Here is a 15,901-nt window from a genome sequence, read left to right as displayed (position 1 = left end):
TTTTTGCCCCTCACTCTCCCTCCAAATAAGATTTTAATTGGCTAAGCTAATATTGGATCCAAGTTCATAAAAGTTTGAAATCAAATCATTAAATGCAAATATGGTCTTCATCCCAAAGACGATAAGAATGCCTTTAAGCTAATATTTTTAACAAGAACGGTTGGACAGCGGTCTCTTGTAAATTTTATCATACCTGAGGCGGTTTTCTTCATTCGATTAGCTGGAAAGCTGAATTTATCCCCAGGCAAACCAGACATCGAGCCTGGGCTAAATTCAACAACTGGAGCTTAAATTTGGCTTAATATATCCCCACTTGGATCTGCCTGTTTAATTCTCTTTCATATGATAACGCTGGTTTATTCATAGGCTTGACTTGCCACCTGAACAAACTGAAGACCATAACCTTATTCAAAGCAAGTAAGGAAACTTGGCCAAAACCACAGAAATTCCTGAGTAAAAATCAAAAATACAAACTCGTGAGTCGAAAGCTATTCTGGGACGTGACGACGAGCGTGGGGGGAGGAGCTTTTCTCTGAAGGCGGACAGGTTTTCATGCATGTGGACGTGTTGTATTCTGAGCAGATGGTCTTTATAACAAGGTAAGGAGCGAGGCTGCCAAGGCGGGCTGGCCAGGGCCGCTCCAGCTAGAAGTAGTTCCTGTTTATCAAGCACTGTGTGCATTTGCCCCAAGGATTAAGTCTGTCTGACACATAGTTTTATTTGAAATTTAGGAGGAGACCAGAAAATTGTTCTATCCTCTGCCCCTGGTTCAAACTACTGCATTAGTTCCCAGTCAGAGATTTTTCTCTTTTTTTTTTTTGCCTGTCATTCCGCATGCATTTTTATGTGGTTTTCAGTATCATCTGGCCTATAGAACTTGATAAAACTTACGACCTGCTTCAATTCTTGATCTTAAAACCCCTGTTGTATAGCCTTCCTTCCTCATTTTTATCCCGTAGCTTTCTGGAAAACACACTGCAGATGTGTGTAGAGACGGAAAGCATGAATGCCCTCTGTCACCGGTGGTCTGGACGTGGCTTACAGTGCCCAGACAGGCTTTTCTCAACATCTTCTGATGACATACCGCTTCATGATACCAGGCAAACCAGATGTTTTTCCTTCTGAAGGTCACTGAAGTCAGTTTCATCTCTTTTCCCAGAGCTGGATGACAGAAAGGCGTCCTGCTGTGGTATCTGAGGTTGGTCGTGACTTCACGCCGTGAGGAGCTCTGAAGCCGCCTAGGGCTCTAGCTGCCGGGGCTCGGGCGCAGGAGAGGTTAGCTGGCCCTTCTTAGGGAGTTAGTTGGCACGTGGTTCCTGCTTCTGGGAGCGTGGTTCCAAGTGGCGAGTCTCCTCAGGTCTGTCCTGGGCGCCTTGCCTTCCCCGGGGAGGCAGGACACGGGCTGTGGGTCTGGGAGGGTCCGATCAGATGTGTTCAGAGGGCCTTCAGACGCATGCAAGGCGAAGAGGGATGTGTGCATTAACGTGAGAACGTGTTCTTCCATTCGCCGAGTGTGAAGGGGGCTCCTTCACACTTTGCCCAGGCCCGGTGGTAGGACGGGGGAAGGCTGGCCGTTACCGAGGTCGACATCCTGTCCCCACGACTCACAGGTGACCATGTGACACCTGATGCCCCCTGCGACGGGCAGACAGACCACAGTCCACAGAGATGGGCTTGGAGAGGCCCCCTGGAGGCCAGGCTGTCTGGGCTGAGGCCTGGGGACGTCGGCTGATGATCAGAACAGGGGAGTCCAGAGTCAGAGAGCAGGCTTGGGTACCAGGGAGTGGAGGGCGATGTTACCGCCCGAGTCTGCGATGCCCACCTGCCAGTCGGAAGCCAGGAGGTCCGGAAGCCAGGATGTCCAGAAGCGGTTGGATCTAAAGAGGAAAGTCACGCCCTGGAGCCATCATCCTGGGCCTGGAGTGTGTGGTGAAGGTGGACCCCGGGCAGAGGAAATAAGTGTTCTACACACAGAAGGTGCAGAGGAGCCCAGGAAAGCCGGCGGGCCTGACGCTACCGTCAGCGCACACAGCCAGCACCCGGTTCAGAGTCTGTGTCCCTAGAAGGCACAGTCCATAGTGGGGTTGGTGCTTTTTGCTTCTGATCATGAAACAGTTCTACACGAAGGAAAAACACGGTGTGCCGTGAATTTGATGTGGAAGCATGAACAGCGTGTCAAAGGCCAAAAGAGGAAGAAGGAAATACTTTGGTTCAGCGCCAGGCAGCATTAAGTCAAGACGGGGACTCTGCGGTCATCCCTCCGCAGCGGGGGAGGGCGTCCCATGAGCTGCCCCCCGGCCCGGGTGTCCCTGCCTTCACAGCGGCCCTCGTGAGGGCGACTGGCAAGCTTAAAGATCAGATAAACACTTTATAAAGAACTAGACAAGTAACTGTATACTGTGAAGTCAGGCAAGCAGGCATCAATAAGAAGGTGCAGAGTAAGGATGTGAGCGAAGAGGAAGCACAGAACGGGTAGCAGTCACCCTTCAGCTGCGGGAATCTGGTCCGTGGAAGGAACACAGAACGTGGGCGGCCTGGGGAGCGTCGGGGATGGTCTGGTTCTGCAGAGCAGTGGTTCTCAGGTCTGTGTTTTATCATGTTCCAGCACCCACACAGACAGTATGGTTTTCAATGTTTAATTGTGGTAAAATACACAGCACGTAAAATTTCTTGTTTTTCATTGAATGGCAGTTGTGTTAACGATGTTGTGTTAAAGTCTGCGTACAGCAGAGTGACTCAGACATACATGTGTTCTTGTATGCGTGTTTTCTCATAGTCTTTCCATGTGGTTAATCGCAGCGCGTGTGCGTTGAATCCAGCTCCCTGTGCTAGGCAGTAGGACCTCGCTTATCGTCTGCTAATCCCAAACTCCCGATCCGTCCCTCGCCCTTGGCAACCACATGTCTGTTCTCTACGGGGCATAAACTTTCTCACCCTTGCCATTTTTAAGTGGACAGTTCGAGGATGTTAAGTGTATTTACATTGCTGTCAGGTCAGTGTCCCGAGCTCCTTCCGCTTTGCAGAACTCTGCCCGTTAGACACCCCCACCCGCCGTCCCCCAGGCCCTGGCAGCCCCGCTGCACGGCTCTCTCCGTGGGTCTGACTGCCCCGGGCACTCCGTGAGTGGAGGCCTGCGCATCTGTCCCTCTGTGACTGACCTCGCTCCCGGCACAGGGTCCTCAGGGTCCCCCACGTCACCCCCGTGTCAGAATGCCCCTGCTTCCTAAGCGGTCACTTCACTGAATCTACAGACCCTGCTTTTTTATGCCTTTACCCATTAACAGGCACTTCGGTCTCTGCCCCCTTTTGGTGCTGTGAACGGATGTGGGTGTACACACAACTCTTGCATACATTGTAAATATTTTTAAGGAAAAGAAAGGCAGAAGGAGGGGCCAGAGTGATTCGATAGGGAGGCAGAGCTGTTTTAGAAAGAGTTGTCAGCGGAGGCGTCCCGAAGGGGTGACGTGTGAGCAGAAACTGGGGTGTCCTGGGGGAAAAGTCCACAGGATCGAGAAGAACCATCCAGACTGCGGGGACAGCACGTGTGAGGTCCTAAGTCAGGAGCAAGCGAGGAGGCCAGCATGTCCGGAGAGGAGCCCGGCAGAGGCGTGAGCGCAGGGTTAGACCGGGGCGAGGACGTAGGTGCCGTCCTGGGAAGGAAATGTGCTCGGGCTCGGTGGGACAGCGCTCTGCTGTGGCTGCGCCGGGTCTTCCCTGCCGGCACGGGCTCCCTCGTTGCAGCGGGCAGGCTTCTCGTGTGGCTTCTCTCCCTGCAGAGCACCGGGCCGCGGGCTCGAGGGTTCGGTCATCGTGACGCACAGGCTTAGCTGCTACCAGGGACCGGGCAGCATCCCCCGCACGGGCTGGTGGAGTCTTACCCACCGCACCACCAAGGAAGTCCTGGAATGGTGTTTGCTTTGACTGTTTAAATGAAGCCATTTGTTTTCAATCGGTCTATACTCTGGATTCCCGGGCCAGGCTGCCTGACTTGGGTCAGCAGCCCGCAGCCCGCTTTGCACCGTCTGAGCTCTGTGGTCAAGTCCACACAGAAACTCCCCTCCCGTGTGGTAAGGGGGTGCCACGTGGATGTACATGAATTCAGGTACCGTGTTGCTAACAGACATTGTGTCCACTCTCGGCTGCCTACTAAAGAGAGTTTGAGATAATTTGCGATTCAAGCCCAAAACCGTCTCGGGGAATCAAAGTCATGCGCGGACAGTGGAGTGAAAACGCAGCTGACGGGGTGGGCGCAGGGCAACCCATGTCACTACTTCCGTGCTGACTGTGAATCCAGCGCCTTTCTTCCAAAGCTTGGAGTCACAGTCACGCAGTTGTGGACGCTTAGGGCTGGGGCGATGGGAGATGGTCGAGTCAGCCCTTGCCCTTCAGGGACCAGGAAACTCAGGGCCCCAGAGAGCGATGCGCTCATGATCTCACAGTTAGAGACAGAATCAGGACCAGAAGCATGACGTTTGGTTGGTGCGCGGCGCTCTTTTCCGTTGGGGAGAAGCTGCTGCCTGGTAGGGGTGACGAACTATGAGTGCAAACTGACGCACGCCTGGGTCCCCGCAGGTGACATTCTTTAGGCAGCAGTGCTTCCCGAGCCTGTGCTTTCGGCAGCCCCGGGAGGCACCGCATTAGTAGCTTTTTGTGGAATGTCCTACATGTTTGGGGAAATTAAGAAAACAGAGTGGAAAGTCTCTAAGTGAAACTTAAGGTGTGGCCGTGTTTTCCTGAATATTCTTTGTGATTGAGAGTGGGATAAATGTGCAAGGAATCCTCTCCCTTTCATTGATTCTGGAAAACTGCAACATCAGAGATACTGTTTTGCCCATGAGACAGCCCCGGTGTCGAGGGCTGGGATCGGGGGGTGGGGAGCGGCGCAGAAAAGGCCCCCAGGAGGGTACTTATGACTCTGGCCTCTGCTCATGTCACTGTGACTATTTATAACCATGACCTGAGGCATTAAGATGGTTAAGGTGTCTAATAGATAAATATGGGGCTAGTGTTAAAGAGCCCACGTGTCAGTGCAGGAAACATAAGAGACGCTAGTTGGATCCCTGGGTCGGGAAGATCCCCTGGAGAAGGAAATGGCAACCCACTCCACGATTCTTGCCTGGAGAGTCCCATGGACAGAGGAGCCTGGCGGGCTGCAGTCCACGGGGTCACAAAGAGTTGGAGATGACGGAAGCAACTTAGCATGCATCAATATGAGTGTCAGGGGTTCGTTACTTCATTCAAATTCTCTGAAAGCTGTTCATTCACAAACCTTGAGACGCTTTAGAAGCTGAGCTATTGGACCACCCGGTACGTCCCATTCCGAAACCCCCTTAGGTGGCAGGAGCTTGCGGTTGTGTGACACATTCACAGTCTTAAGAGGTCTGTGAAAACATCCTTTTCAGGTTGACTAATGCTGGCTGAATGTTAGCCATTCCCTTGTTCTCCGGGTCTGTCCTTAGAGGTCGTGGAAAAGCTGTTTAGTCTTTCTGAGTCTAAATCTCATAACCCATAACGCTTTCTCAAGAGAGAATCCTCGGCAAGTCGGTGGTCTCCAGACTCCCAGCCCCAGCGCTTCTCGTCTCTCTCCACACGCTCCCCCTGACTCCTGGGGTTCCATCCTCAGCTGACCACCGACGGCTCCCGCATCTGGACGCCAGTCCCGCCTCCCCACTGAGTCTGGACCCCCGTCTCCAGCCGTTGGCCCTGCATCCCTGGGGACGCCCCACGTGCCCCTGAACCCACCGTGGCTGCACCTGGACTCACCACGTCCTACACTTCCACGTCTCCTCCTGCCGGGGGACGGGGGTGGAGGTGCCCTCCACTCTCTCGCTTGACAGACACCCAGACCACCAGCCAGGGCCTCTGCTCTCTCCCGCTGTCGATCAACCCGGGGCCGGCAAGCCCTGTGGCATGCACCGCCTGGATGACCTTCGCGTCCATCCCCACCCCTGTGGCCACCGAGTCTGTCACCTGTGGTCCCGCACACACCTGCCGTTTCCCACTCAGAGAAACGTGGCCTGACCGTGGCCTGCCTTCCTCACATCTTGCGATGCTTCTGTGTAGCTTCCAGAACAAAAGGCAGACTCCGTTGTCCAGCGCCCCCCACCCCAAACCTTACGGTCCACCCTTCTTACCCCCTCCCGCCCCTGTGCCCACCCCCGCCCCCCGCAGCCCTTCACGGAAGCTGAGCTGCCCCGAGGACCCGTCCCTGTCTCGGGGGCTCTTTGTGCGGGCCGCTGTCTCCTCCCACTTCCCCGTGTCGCTCGGCTCCCTTGCCTCATCACCTCCCCCGAGGACTCGTCTGGCCCCCAGGCCCTGTGTGTGCTCGGGGCACCCACGGCTTGGCTCTAGCCCGTGACCCAGAGTCTGTCTTTTATTCCTGTATCTTCATCGTCTCACACAGGGCTGAGTGAACGAATGAATTCCTAGACTGTGTGCACATAAGGTGTGAAGGAGTGAAGCGCGGTCGTATGCCTTGTCGTTTATAAAGCACCAGCTGGTTGCAAGGAGAGCCAGCCAGTCCCTCCTAAAGGCCAGCAGCCCTGAATGTTCACTGAAGGACTGATGCTGAAGCGCCAGTACTTCGGCCATCAGATGCAAAGACCTGATTCATTGGAAAAGACCCTGATGCTGGGAAAGATTGAAGGCGGGAGGAGAAGGGGACGACAGAGGATGAGACGGTTGGATGGCGTCACCCACTCAATGGACATCAGTTTGGGTGGACTCTGGAAGTTGGTGATGGACAGGGAGGCCTGGCGTGCTGCAGTCCATGGGGTCGTGGAGTCGGACACGACTGAGTGACTGAATTGAACTAGTTGTAAGGGCTCATTTCTATGTGCAAAAATAATACATATCCTGTATGCCCATGTTTTTACACGTAGTTCCCGCCAAAGACTTGGATTTTCTCGTTCTGTGAAGACGCCGGGTTGTGTGTTCCGGTCGCTACCAATAGCCCGTGGCTCATAATCATACACATGTGTACACATGCGCAGATTTATATAAAGGACTTAGCAGTTAATTTAAAATCTTGGGTTTACTTTTTTCTGGAAACAGAGTGTAGCCACCAACTGCAGGCGTCGGCACTGAAGAGCGCCCTGTCTGCCCGTCTCCAACCCCAGACAACCCTCACTCTTTATTCAGACAGCTTGGTTCACAGGAAAAGAGCTAGCATGTTGCTCTCCAGAAGTTCCTACAAAATTATTTCTACAAATTATTTAAGGTTAGCCCTTTAAAAAATTTTTTTAATGAATTCCCAATAGAAAATTCGTTTGTTTTCTCTTCGCGGGACAAGTCTCGAGCCAGTTTAGAGGTGGCCCCTCCGAAAGCCTCAAGGGGAAGCAGTATTCTCCGGGCGCGGAGTGGTACCTCTTCCCCCCACTTTTGTATCTCTGAAAGGACCGGATGAGATTTCTTTTGTCCCCCCAACGTGCGGAAAGTTAACAAAGATGATTATACTCTCCGGCCATTTGAGCCCCCCAGCCCCCAGCCCCCTTGCTCTGCAGAGGGCCAGTCTCCAAAAAGAGCGTGCGGTACGGGAGCCGCGCCACGTGGCCGGGGCCAGGGCGGCAGATACCGGCGTCTTCAGCTTCAGAAGGAGGCTGAAAGCTGCGTGTGACCGAAAAGCCAGCTGTAATGTATTCAAGAAGACCTAAGGGTTTGCTTTCCAATAAGGGTGGAAGAGACTCTGGGCCCCCACTGTGAGCTGATCGTCAGGCTGCTCCATATAACAAGTTGGTAATTAGTCCCTGAGTGAGTAAAGTAGAATAGATGATAGGAGATTGATACTTAGAGGAGAAGCTCAAAATGCTTTTTTTTGCCAGTCATCAAAATTTAAAGGCGCTGGAGAAAGTGTTGGGGGTGCCTCTGTCTGTTTACGTACTGTTTCCAACTCAGAATTTGTAATGATGGGGTTCATTAACTTGCGTTTCTAAATTGTATTAAGATGAAGCTTACATCGGTTTCAAAGAAAGAGAAGGCTCGGGGATCCGGCATGACGCGCCCCAGAAGAGCTGGGCGGGGGGCGGTTTCGGTCTCCTGTCGATCTCCCCCAGCTGGGTCTCCTTCTCAAACCCATGTGTGGGGCAAGGCTGTTTCATCTGGGAACTGAAGAGCAAATCCCGAAAGCAGATTTCCAAGGACCCCAGAACGTGGAATAATTTGTCCAAATTTTGCTTTCTCATATAATTAGCTATCAGTTCATTCACGAACTTCCAGTGTTATGGACCGCTGCTAGAGGTAAGACCCCGAGACATGCCAGCACCCATTCGTTACTTGTAGAGTGGGGCTTGATTTCTAAGACAGCGTCTCAGAGAAAATGCTTAGCATTTTAAGGGCATTTCATGTTTAGTTTTTTAGAACAGGGCATGAATTAGCCGAAAATTCAATGAGCACAATTAATCCTGGTCTCTTCCTAAAAAGTACACACAAGTGACTTATGTGAAAGAGAAAATTCCAAGTCTTCCAAGAGGTGGTGGCGCTGTTTTGGCACTTTTCGTGTCTATTTGCTTTCCTTTTTGAATTCACAATTTTTGAAGGTTATGCTCCACTCATAGTTACTATTAATGTAACATACTGACTGTACCCCCTGTGTTGGAGGATATATCTTGCCCCTCCCCTTTTCCCTCTTCCCACTGGTAAGCACCAGGTTGTTCTTTGTATCTGCAAGTCTGTTTCTTTTTGTTCTTGTTGTTATATTCACTAGTTTGTTGTATTTTAGGTTCCCCTGATAAGTGATATCATACAGTATGTGTCTTTTTCTGTCTGACTTACTTCACTAAGAATAATGCCCTCCAAGTCTATCTGTGTTGTTGCAAATGGCAGAATCTCATTCTTTTTTATAGCTGGGTAGTGTTCCGTTACTCAGTTCAGTTCAGTTCATGGACTACAGTCATGTCCGACCCCATGGACTGCAGCACTCCAGGCCTCCCTGTCCATCACCAACTCCCAGAGCTTGCTCAAACTCATGTCCATCGAGTCGGTGATGCCATCCAACCATCTCATCCTCTGTCATCCCCTTCTCCTCCTGCCTTCAATCTTTCCAGCATCAGCCTGTTTTCCAGTGAGTCAGCTCTTCGCATCAGGTGGCCAAAGTATTGGAGTTTCAGCTTCAGCATCAGTCCTTCCAGTGAATATTCAGGACTGATTTCCTTTAGGATGGACTGGTTAGATCTCCTTGCAGTCCAAGGGACTCTCAAGAGTCTTCTCCAACACCACAGTTCAAAAGCATCAATTCTTTGGCACTCAGCTTTCTTTATGGTCCAAGTCTCACATCCATACATGACTACTGGAAAAACCACAGCTTTGACTAAATGGACCATTGTCGGCAAAGTGTTCTATTATACATATATACATGTTGCTACTGCTAAGTCGCTTCAGTCATGTCTGACTCTGTGTGACCCCATAGGCGGCAGGCCACCAGGCTCCCCCGTCCCTGGGAGTCTCCAGGCAAGAACACTGGAGTGGGTTGCCATTTCCTTCTCCAATGCATGAAAGTGAAAAGTGAAAGTGAAGTTGCTCAGTCGTGTCCGACTCTTAGCGACCCCATGGACTGCAGCCTACCAGGCTCCTCTGTCCATGGGATTTTCCAGGCAAGAGTACTGGAGTGGGGTGCCATTGCCTTCTCCTACATATTTATATATATTTGTTGTTCAGTCACTCAGACTCTTTGCAACCCCATGGACTACAGCATACCAGGCTTCCCTGTCCTTCACCGTCTCCCAGAGTTTGCTCGAACCCATTACACCTTCTTTATCATCTTTGATGGCCCCCTGGGCTGCCTCCACGTCTTAGCTACTGTAAATAGTGCTGCTGTGAACTTTGGGGTGTGTGTGTCTTTTCCAGTTATTTTTTTCATTTTCTTCAGATACATACCCAGGAGTGGAATTTCTGGGTCATTATGGAAGCTGCATTTCTAGTTTTTTGAGAAACCTCCATGCTGTCTTCCACAATGGCTGCATCAGTTCACATTCTCCATGTGGAAAAACCAAGTTCTGCCTGTCAGACGGGAAATACAAGACTCAAGAACAAGGGGCCATCATATTCCACGCCCAGAGGAGTGCATGGTCATCTTCTCCCTGAAGCAAAACTGACCCCCGTTGTCAAAACACGTGAACTGAGACTTGGTTATTCAGATCATAGAAAGGCTTACCACAGGATTCTTGAGTAGAATACACTATTACATTTAAAATATTTTACTTCAGGGAGAAATTTATTGTATAAGTCAATTTTTGAAAGCCGGTGTCAAACTAGAAAAAGAAAGGAAACCGACTTAGAAGACACGCAGCAACTCAAGGGTTTCCCAGGCGGCTCGGGTAAAGAATTCGCCTGCATTTGAAGGAGAAGCGGGAGACTCAGGTTCAGTCCCTGGGCCAGGAAGAGCCTCTGGAGGAGGAAGTGTCAACCCACTCCAGTATTCTTGCCGGGATAACCCCACGGACACAGGAGGCTTACGGGCTGCAGTCCATGGGGGTCACAAGGAGTCAGGCAGGACTGAGCTCACACACGCAGCATAAAAAAATACGTAGCAGCTAACGTAATAGGTCATTTCATAATTAAGCCATGTTTGGACAAATACCCCTAAATGTAAAGCAAACAATTGGAGAAGTCTTTGGGGAGGCCTTGACTGAAATATATAACACAGTTCTCATCCCAAGATGCTGGCCGTTTCCATGGGGAAATGGACGGTTAATAAAAGAGGACAAGATGCTGTGAGAGCTGAAACAGATCAGCCAGAGCTGTGATTTGGGGACTTCCTGGTCAGTGATGAGAGGAATTCAATCAAAATGTTTTTCTTTCCTTCCTTCCTTCCTTTCTTTCTCTCTCTCTTTTTCTTTCACTTTATAGCTTTAACATCAGAATCGTTGCCACTGAATTAAAACTGCCTGTATAGACATAGAAACAAAGCAGACGTTCAGTAAGTAGGTACGTTTGGGACAACTAGCAGCGTAACTTCTGTTTACAGTTAATGATAAACTCATTGAACAGCATTTTCCTTCAGAAGGACAATTGCATGTGTTTTTAAACTTTGGGGAGTTTGGACCAGTATCCATAGAAATTATCCAGCAAATGCTGACCTGAAGACTTTAAGCAGTTATCTGTAACACGAGTAAGTGGTTTAACCAGAACTTATGATCCATCCTTCGTTTTCTGTTTCTTAGCAGTTCATTGTGTTTTGATTTATTTTTATTAAGAGAGTGGCATAATTTATCACAGAAGGTTGAACCTTATTCTCAAAAAATATATTTATCATAAAAAGGTTTCAGAAACGACTCTCTGAAACGACTGTTGTTCGTTTATCTTGCATTTTATACTGCACAAATTCCTGCATCTCCCTATGAATCTCGGTGACTTTCGTTAGCTTTTCTTGCTGTGACAATATCTGTCATTGTAGCATAAAATAATATGTCATTTCGATTTTTTTCCCCTATGATTGTGTTAAAATCACTATAACACTGGAATTTGCTTGTCTCTTTTTTTCTTTCAACTTCTTAGTAGTATATAAAAGAGAAAACTAAATTATTCCTTAGGTTTTAGGTTTAAAAGTTTTCTTTAGGTTGAGCGGAAGGGTAAAGCGAAGCAGCACTAAGAAGCTGGTCAGAATTCAGATGAACTATTTTTGAATTACTGGTTCTCTGCCATGATGCTTTAGGAAGGACCAATGTCTGTAACCAGGGTGTGTGCCTCTGAAATTCGAACAGTGTGGCAGAGAACCAGGCTGACATGAATGTAGATTTTTCTGTCATCTGTCTTGGTACAGCATATTCAAGGGATTTCCAGTTGTTTACATTTTATAATTTTGAACCAAATATAACTAATGAGTATTTTAATTGAATTCTAAGGCAGTTGAGATGAGATAGACGGAAAACGCATCATTAACTGCCGTGCCTCCTGTGTACAGCGTCCAGTGGACAACACCTTGGAAGGCGCACGCGCCTCGTCGGGTCGCATTTGTCTGTTTGTGCGTCTCGTTAATAAGGAATCGAATATTTTTGACTCTGCCATTGCACTTTGAAGTAGATGTGATCCTACCAGTGCCCACGCTTTTTCAGTACTAATTCCCCACTGTTTTTGATTTGGGGCAGAGATTTGGGGACGGAATTGGGGAAGCATGCTTCCTGCAAAGTTATGGCTCAAAATGTAAACACCGAAATCATCCTGGACACGTTTCAACAGCACATGTGAGGCAGCCTCTTGTCACAGCACGTAGAGACACCACAATGGCCGTGCACGTGTGTGCAGACGAAGCGTCACACGTACAGTGGCAAAAACACGGGGCACGAGTTATCTTGGTGACGCGACGGAGTTTGGTACATTTAACCTTTTAGCCATAGTATTATTTGGTTTTCTATGGAATTGTTCTTATTTATTTTTGTCCAATTAGAAAATAAAGCAGGGGGAGAGGTGCCTGCATCTGTTTGCTTTCTTAGCACGGATGATGCATGTAAACACACACACGCGTCTTTAGATTTCTCCCAGAGGCGTCTGTCTACACATGGTAAACAAGTTGTACGGTTCACATAAACAAACTCCAGAAGAGAAATTCCACCAGAGCCATTTTCCCTTGCTCATTGTCTGTGTCTGCCTTTTGACTCTGTTTCCCTCTTACTCCACGTGATGAGGATCTTCAGGAGTCAGGCCGGGTGGATTGTCTGAATCCATCTCCTCTGTGTGAGTGGCTCCTGTCTAGAAGGGAAAGGAAAAAAAAGGCAAAGTATCAACTTTAGAAACCACATTCAGGTTAAAGGGCACCAGCCATCCTGGCCTGAACTCTGCCTAAAGGACGGACCTTTCATCTGATAAAGATCATTAGTCACCAAGACACATATTTCAGAGAGTTCCCAGCAGCAACACTCCACTGACAGTCACTGGAGTGTACCAGATGGTTCATTAGCATAGGCTAGACAAGTCAGAGGCTTTCAGAATCATTTAGAAAATGTCACCCAGAAACAAGAACCCTGTCACTTTTTATTAGAATTAACTACATCATAGCCTGGACACAGATTTCACCTTGGGTCAGAAAAATTAATACAGAGTTCCATGCATTGTGTCACATACTGGGTTAAGATCAGTCCTCCTCAAGGGACTCATTTGCTGGCAATATATTATGATCCTTCTACTTTCGGAATCCTCAAACCTTTTCTTTTGTGAGATATGAAAAGAATTGACCTTGCTCAAAAGCCACTGGTGTCTAATTGATTGGAGGTATAGGCAGGATTTCAACAGGACGTTCTTCTAAAGCACATTTGTGACTGTTTTCTCAGGTACTTCCAAGAGTGGGGTTGACCGACCATCCAGCAGTGCATCAAGTGGGCTTTATGTCAGGAGAAAAACCCTTAATTGAACACGCTGCTAAAAACAGAAATTAAAACACCATTGAAATATTGTGGGTTTTTTTTTTTTTAATCCAGATGTCAAAAACCTGGAGAACTTCCAGCTGGTCGAAGGCGTCCAGGAACAAGTCAACGCTGCCCTGCTGGACTATACCGTGTGTAACTACCCGCAGCAGACAGAGAAATTCGGGCAGCTGCTGCTCCGACTTCCGGAGATCCGGGCCATCAGCATGCAGGCCGAGGAGTACCTCTACTACAAGCACCTGAACGGGGACGTGCCGTACAACAACCTGCTGATCGAGATGCTGCATGCGAAACGAGCTTAGTCACCGCCCCCAGGAGCTCGGCTTCCCAGAAACACAGAGATGGGTGGGGTGGGGGAGGAGGAGAACAGGAGAAAGGGAGAAAAATACTCTGAGTGGCTCCAAGCAACATGAGTTAAACACTTAGTTTAAAGATACTGAGTTTGATAAGGCATAGTAATCAGATACTGAATAGCCAATAAATGATGTATCAGGGTATTTGTATCGCAAACTGTGAATCAAAGGTAGTCACATCCCCAAAGCGTTCCGTGCAAAAGACGCTGGAACGGAGTGGACTGAACCCACAGGCGGATCCCAGCACCATGTCAGGCTGGAAACAGACAGAAGCTTTCTTGTATATTGAAACTGATCTCCAATGTGAAGAATTCTGAGAGCTGATCCGTGTTATTCGTTAGGCTTACGTGGCAGGGAATTTGAGCTTACAGAATTCCTCCATGGTAAAGCTGAACTGAAACATCCTCAAGAATCCATCAGCTGCACCAATAACAACCCTCTCCTCTTCCTTCCAAGGACCCAGCAGCTTCTGTCCTCTGATCCCGGAGTCTGTACCGAGGACCTGTGCTCCGCCGCACCCCCCAGAAGCTCCGCTAAACCTCGAAAAGCCTAATCTTGGCTGTCTGTATCTTAGACCTGCCAACAGCTAATAAGAACAGTCCATTAATACGTGAGCTTGCCATTTTGACTACGTTCTGGTTTGTTTTGTCATGTGTTCATAATGTTTGGGGGAAAATAAAGCAGGCAGTGTCCCTCTTCTGATCCTATTACAAGCGTTCATTAATACTAAGGGCAGCGACTACAAACTTTTAAAGCTTTAGCTTTAGCATTACTGGATTTCATAAAAAGTCCCAGCAGAAAGGCTCGTTAGGATGCATCAGCCTTTTTAACCATCAAGGTTTGTAGTTCATTAAAAAAATACAATAGGAAACATTTTGCTGGAATGTCAAATAGTCACTGTTCTGAACAGGAAAACTACACGGAAGCATGTTAAGCTATGCAAAATAAAGGTGGGGGTGAGCAGATACATTGATTGACATGTTGCAATTGATCATCCCCTGAACGTAGAGAGGAAACGGTGATCTTTACGTAGCCTGGAAAGATAGTAATGTGCTTCAAATCGTCCCCCATAGGGAAGGGAAGAGAGTGACAGTGACCTTTCTAAGTCACTATATAGACCAAAGTCTGCTATAGAACAATTATTGGAGGACAGAGAACTGTGAAACGAAGTCTCCCGACCATTCTGTCAGTATTATCAACAGGCGATGCCAGAGATACAGAAGTCTTGCCTTACTTCACAATTCTCAAAGGTAGCAGATGTGCATCAACACTTGTTTAAAATAAAGTATTAATACTTTAAAGTCAAATAAAATAGAGTGTTTACATTCCTTAGGTCCTCTGGGGGGAGCGGGGGACTGTGACATGACAAAAGACCTGAAGTCGCAATTTCCTTACTGTTATTTTTCTGATCGGTCATTATTTTTAACAGTACTTAGTTATTGTATGTCGTGAGACACTAAAATCAGAAACGGGGATCTCATTTAGGTTTTAATTTTTTTTTTTTTTTGAGATTATTGGCGGCACAATCACTTGTAGAAACTGTAAAAAAATGAAAGTATCTCCTAGTCCCTTAATTTTTTCATAAATGTTTCTGGCTTTTGAATAGTTTATTTATATTGTATATCATAGTTTCAACTGTAGACAATTATGATGCTAATTTATTGTTCCTTGGTTTCACCTTTGTCTAAAATATAGCCAAGACTGAAGAAACCAAATCTATGTGTTTATTGTAGCATGTCAAGTTAGTGGGACATAGTTCAGAGACAGAGAGGGGTCTTAATGAATTTAAATCATTCACTTGATTAAATGTCTGTAAATCTTCATGGTTCTTACTGTAGTTTATTTAATGTCTATTGTAAATTATGTGACTTGTAGCTTCCTCTGTTTTCTAGTAAATTTAACAAGGGTGGAGTCTTATCTGGTTTACTTTCCAAGCGTTGTAAGTTGTATACCAAAGATATTAGTTATTACTTCTGTGAGTACAGAGAAGATTATTTTATTATTTTTATTAATCACCTCTAACACATGTCCAAGTGAAGGGTACCCATAGCTAAGCCGGGAGTCCATAGCTCATCACTCAGAGGTCACCTATGTTGTCTCCATGGCTCAAAGGACAACGGAAGATAGTTGATCAGAGTCCGTACCCAAAGCAGTAAATAGAGCAGCATCTTTACTCTCCCCAGTTAAAAACCAAGT

The 15,901-nt window shown here is 47.9% G+C and overlaps 1 protein-coding gene across 7 annotated transcripts in view; it reads left to right on the top strand.

The window, feature by feature from the left end:
- NR5A2 (nuclear receptor subfamily 5 group A member 2) overlaps positions 1-15,699 on the top strand; it is a 124,844-nt gene extending 109,145 nt beyond the window's left edge. For all 7 annotated transcript variants that reach the window (XM_043485734.1, XM_043485729.1, XM_043485728.1 and 4 more), the window contains one exon: positions 13,407-15,699. In XM_043485734.1, coding sequence (XP_043341669.1) covers positions 13,407-13,654 — 248 coding nt within the window. In that variant the 3' untranslated portion in view covers positions 13,655-15,699. The remainder of the gene's footprint in view (positions 1-13,406) is intronic.
- Positions 15,700-15,901: the final 202 nt, after the last annotated feature.

This window comes from Cervus canadensis, chromosome 13 (genome assembly GCF_019320065.1).
Source record: "Cervus canadensis isolate Bull #8, Minnesota chromosome 13, ASM1932006v1, whole genome shotgun sequence".
NCBI classification, from domain to species: Eukaryota; Metazoa; Chordata; class Mammalia; order Artiodactyla; family Cervidae; genus Cervus; species Cervus canadensis.
This window is presented reverse-complemented; position numbering and strand designations above follow the sequence as displayed.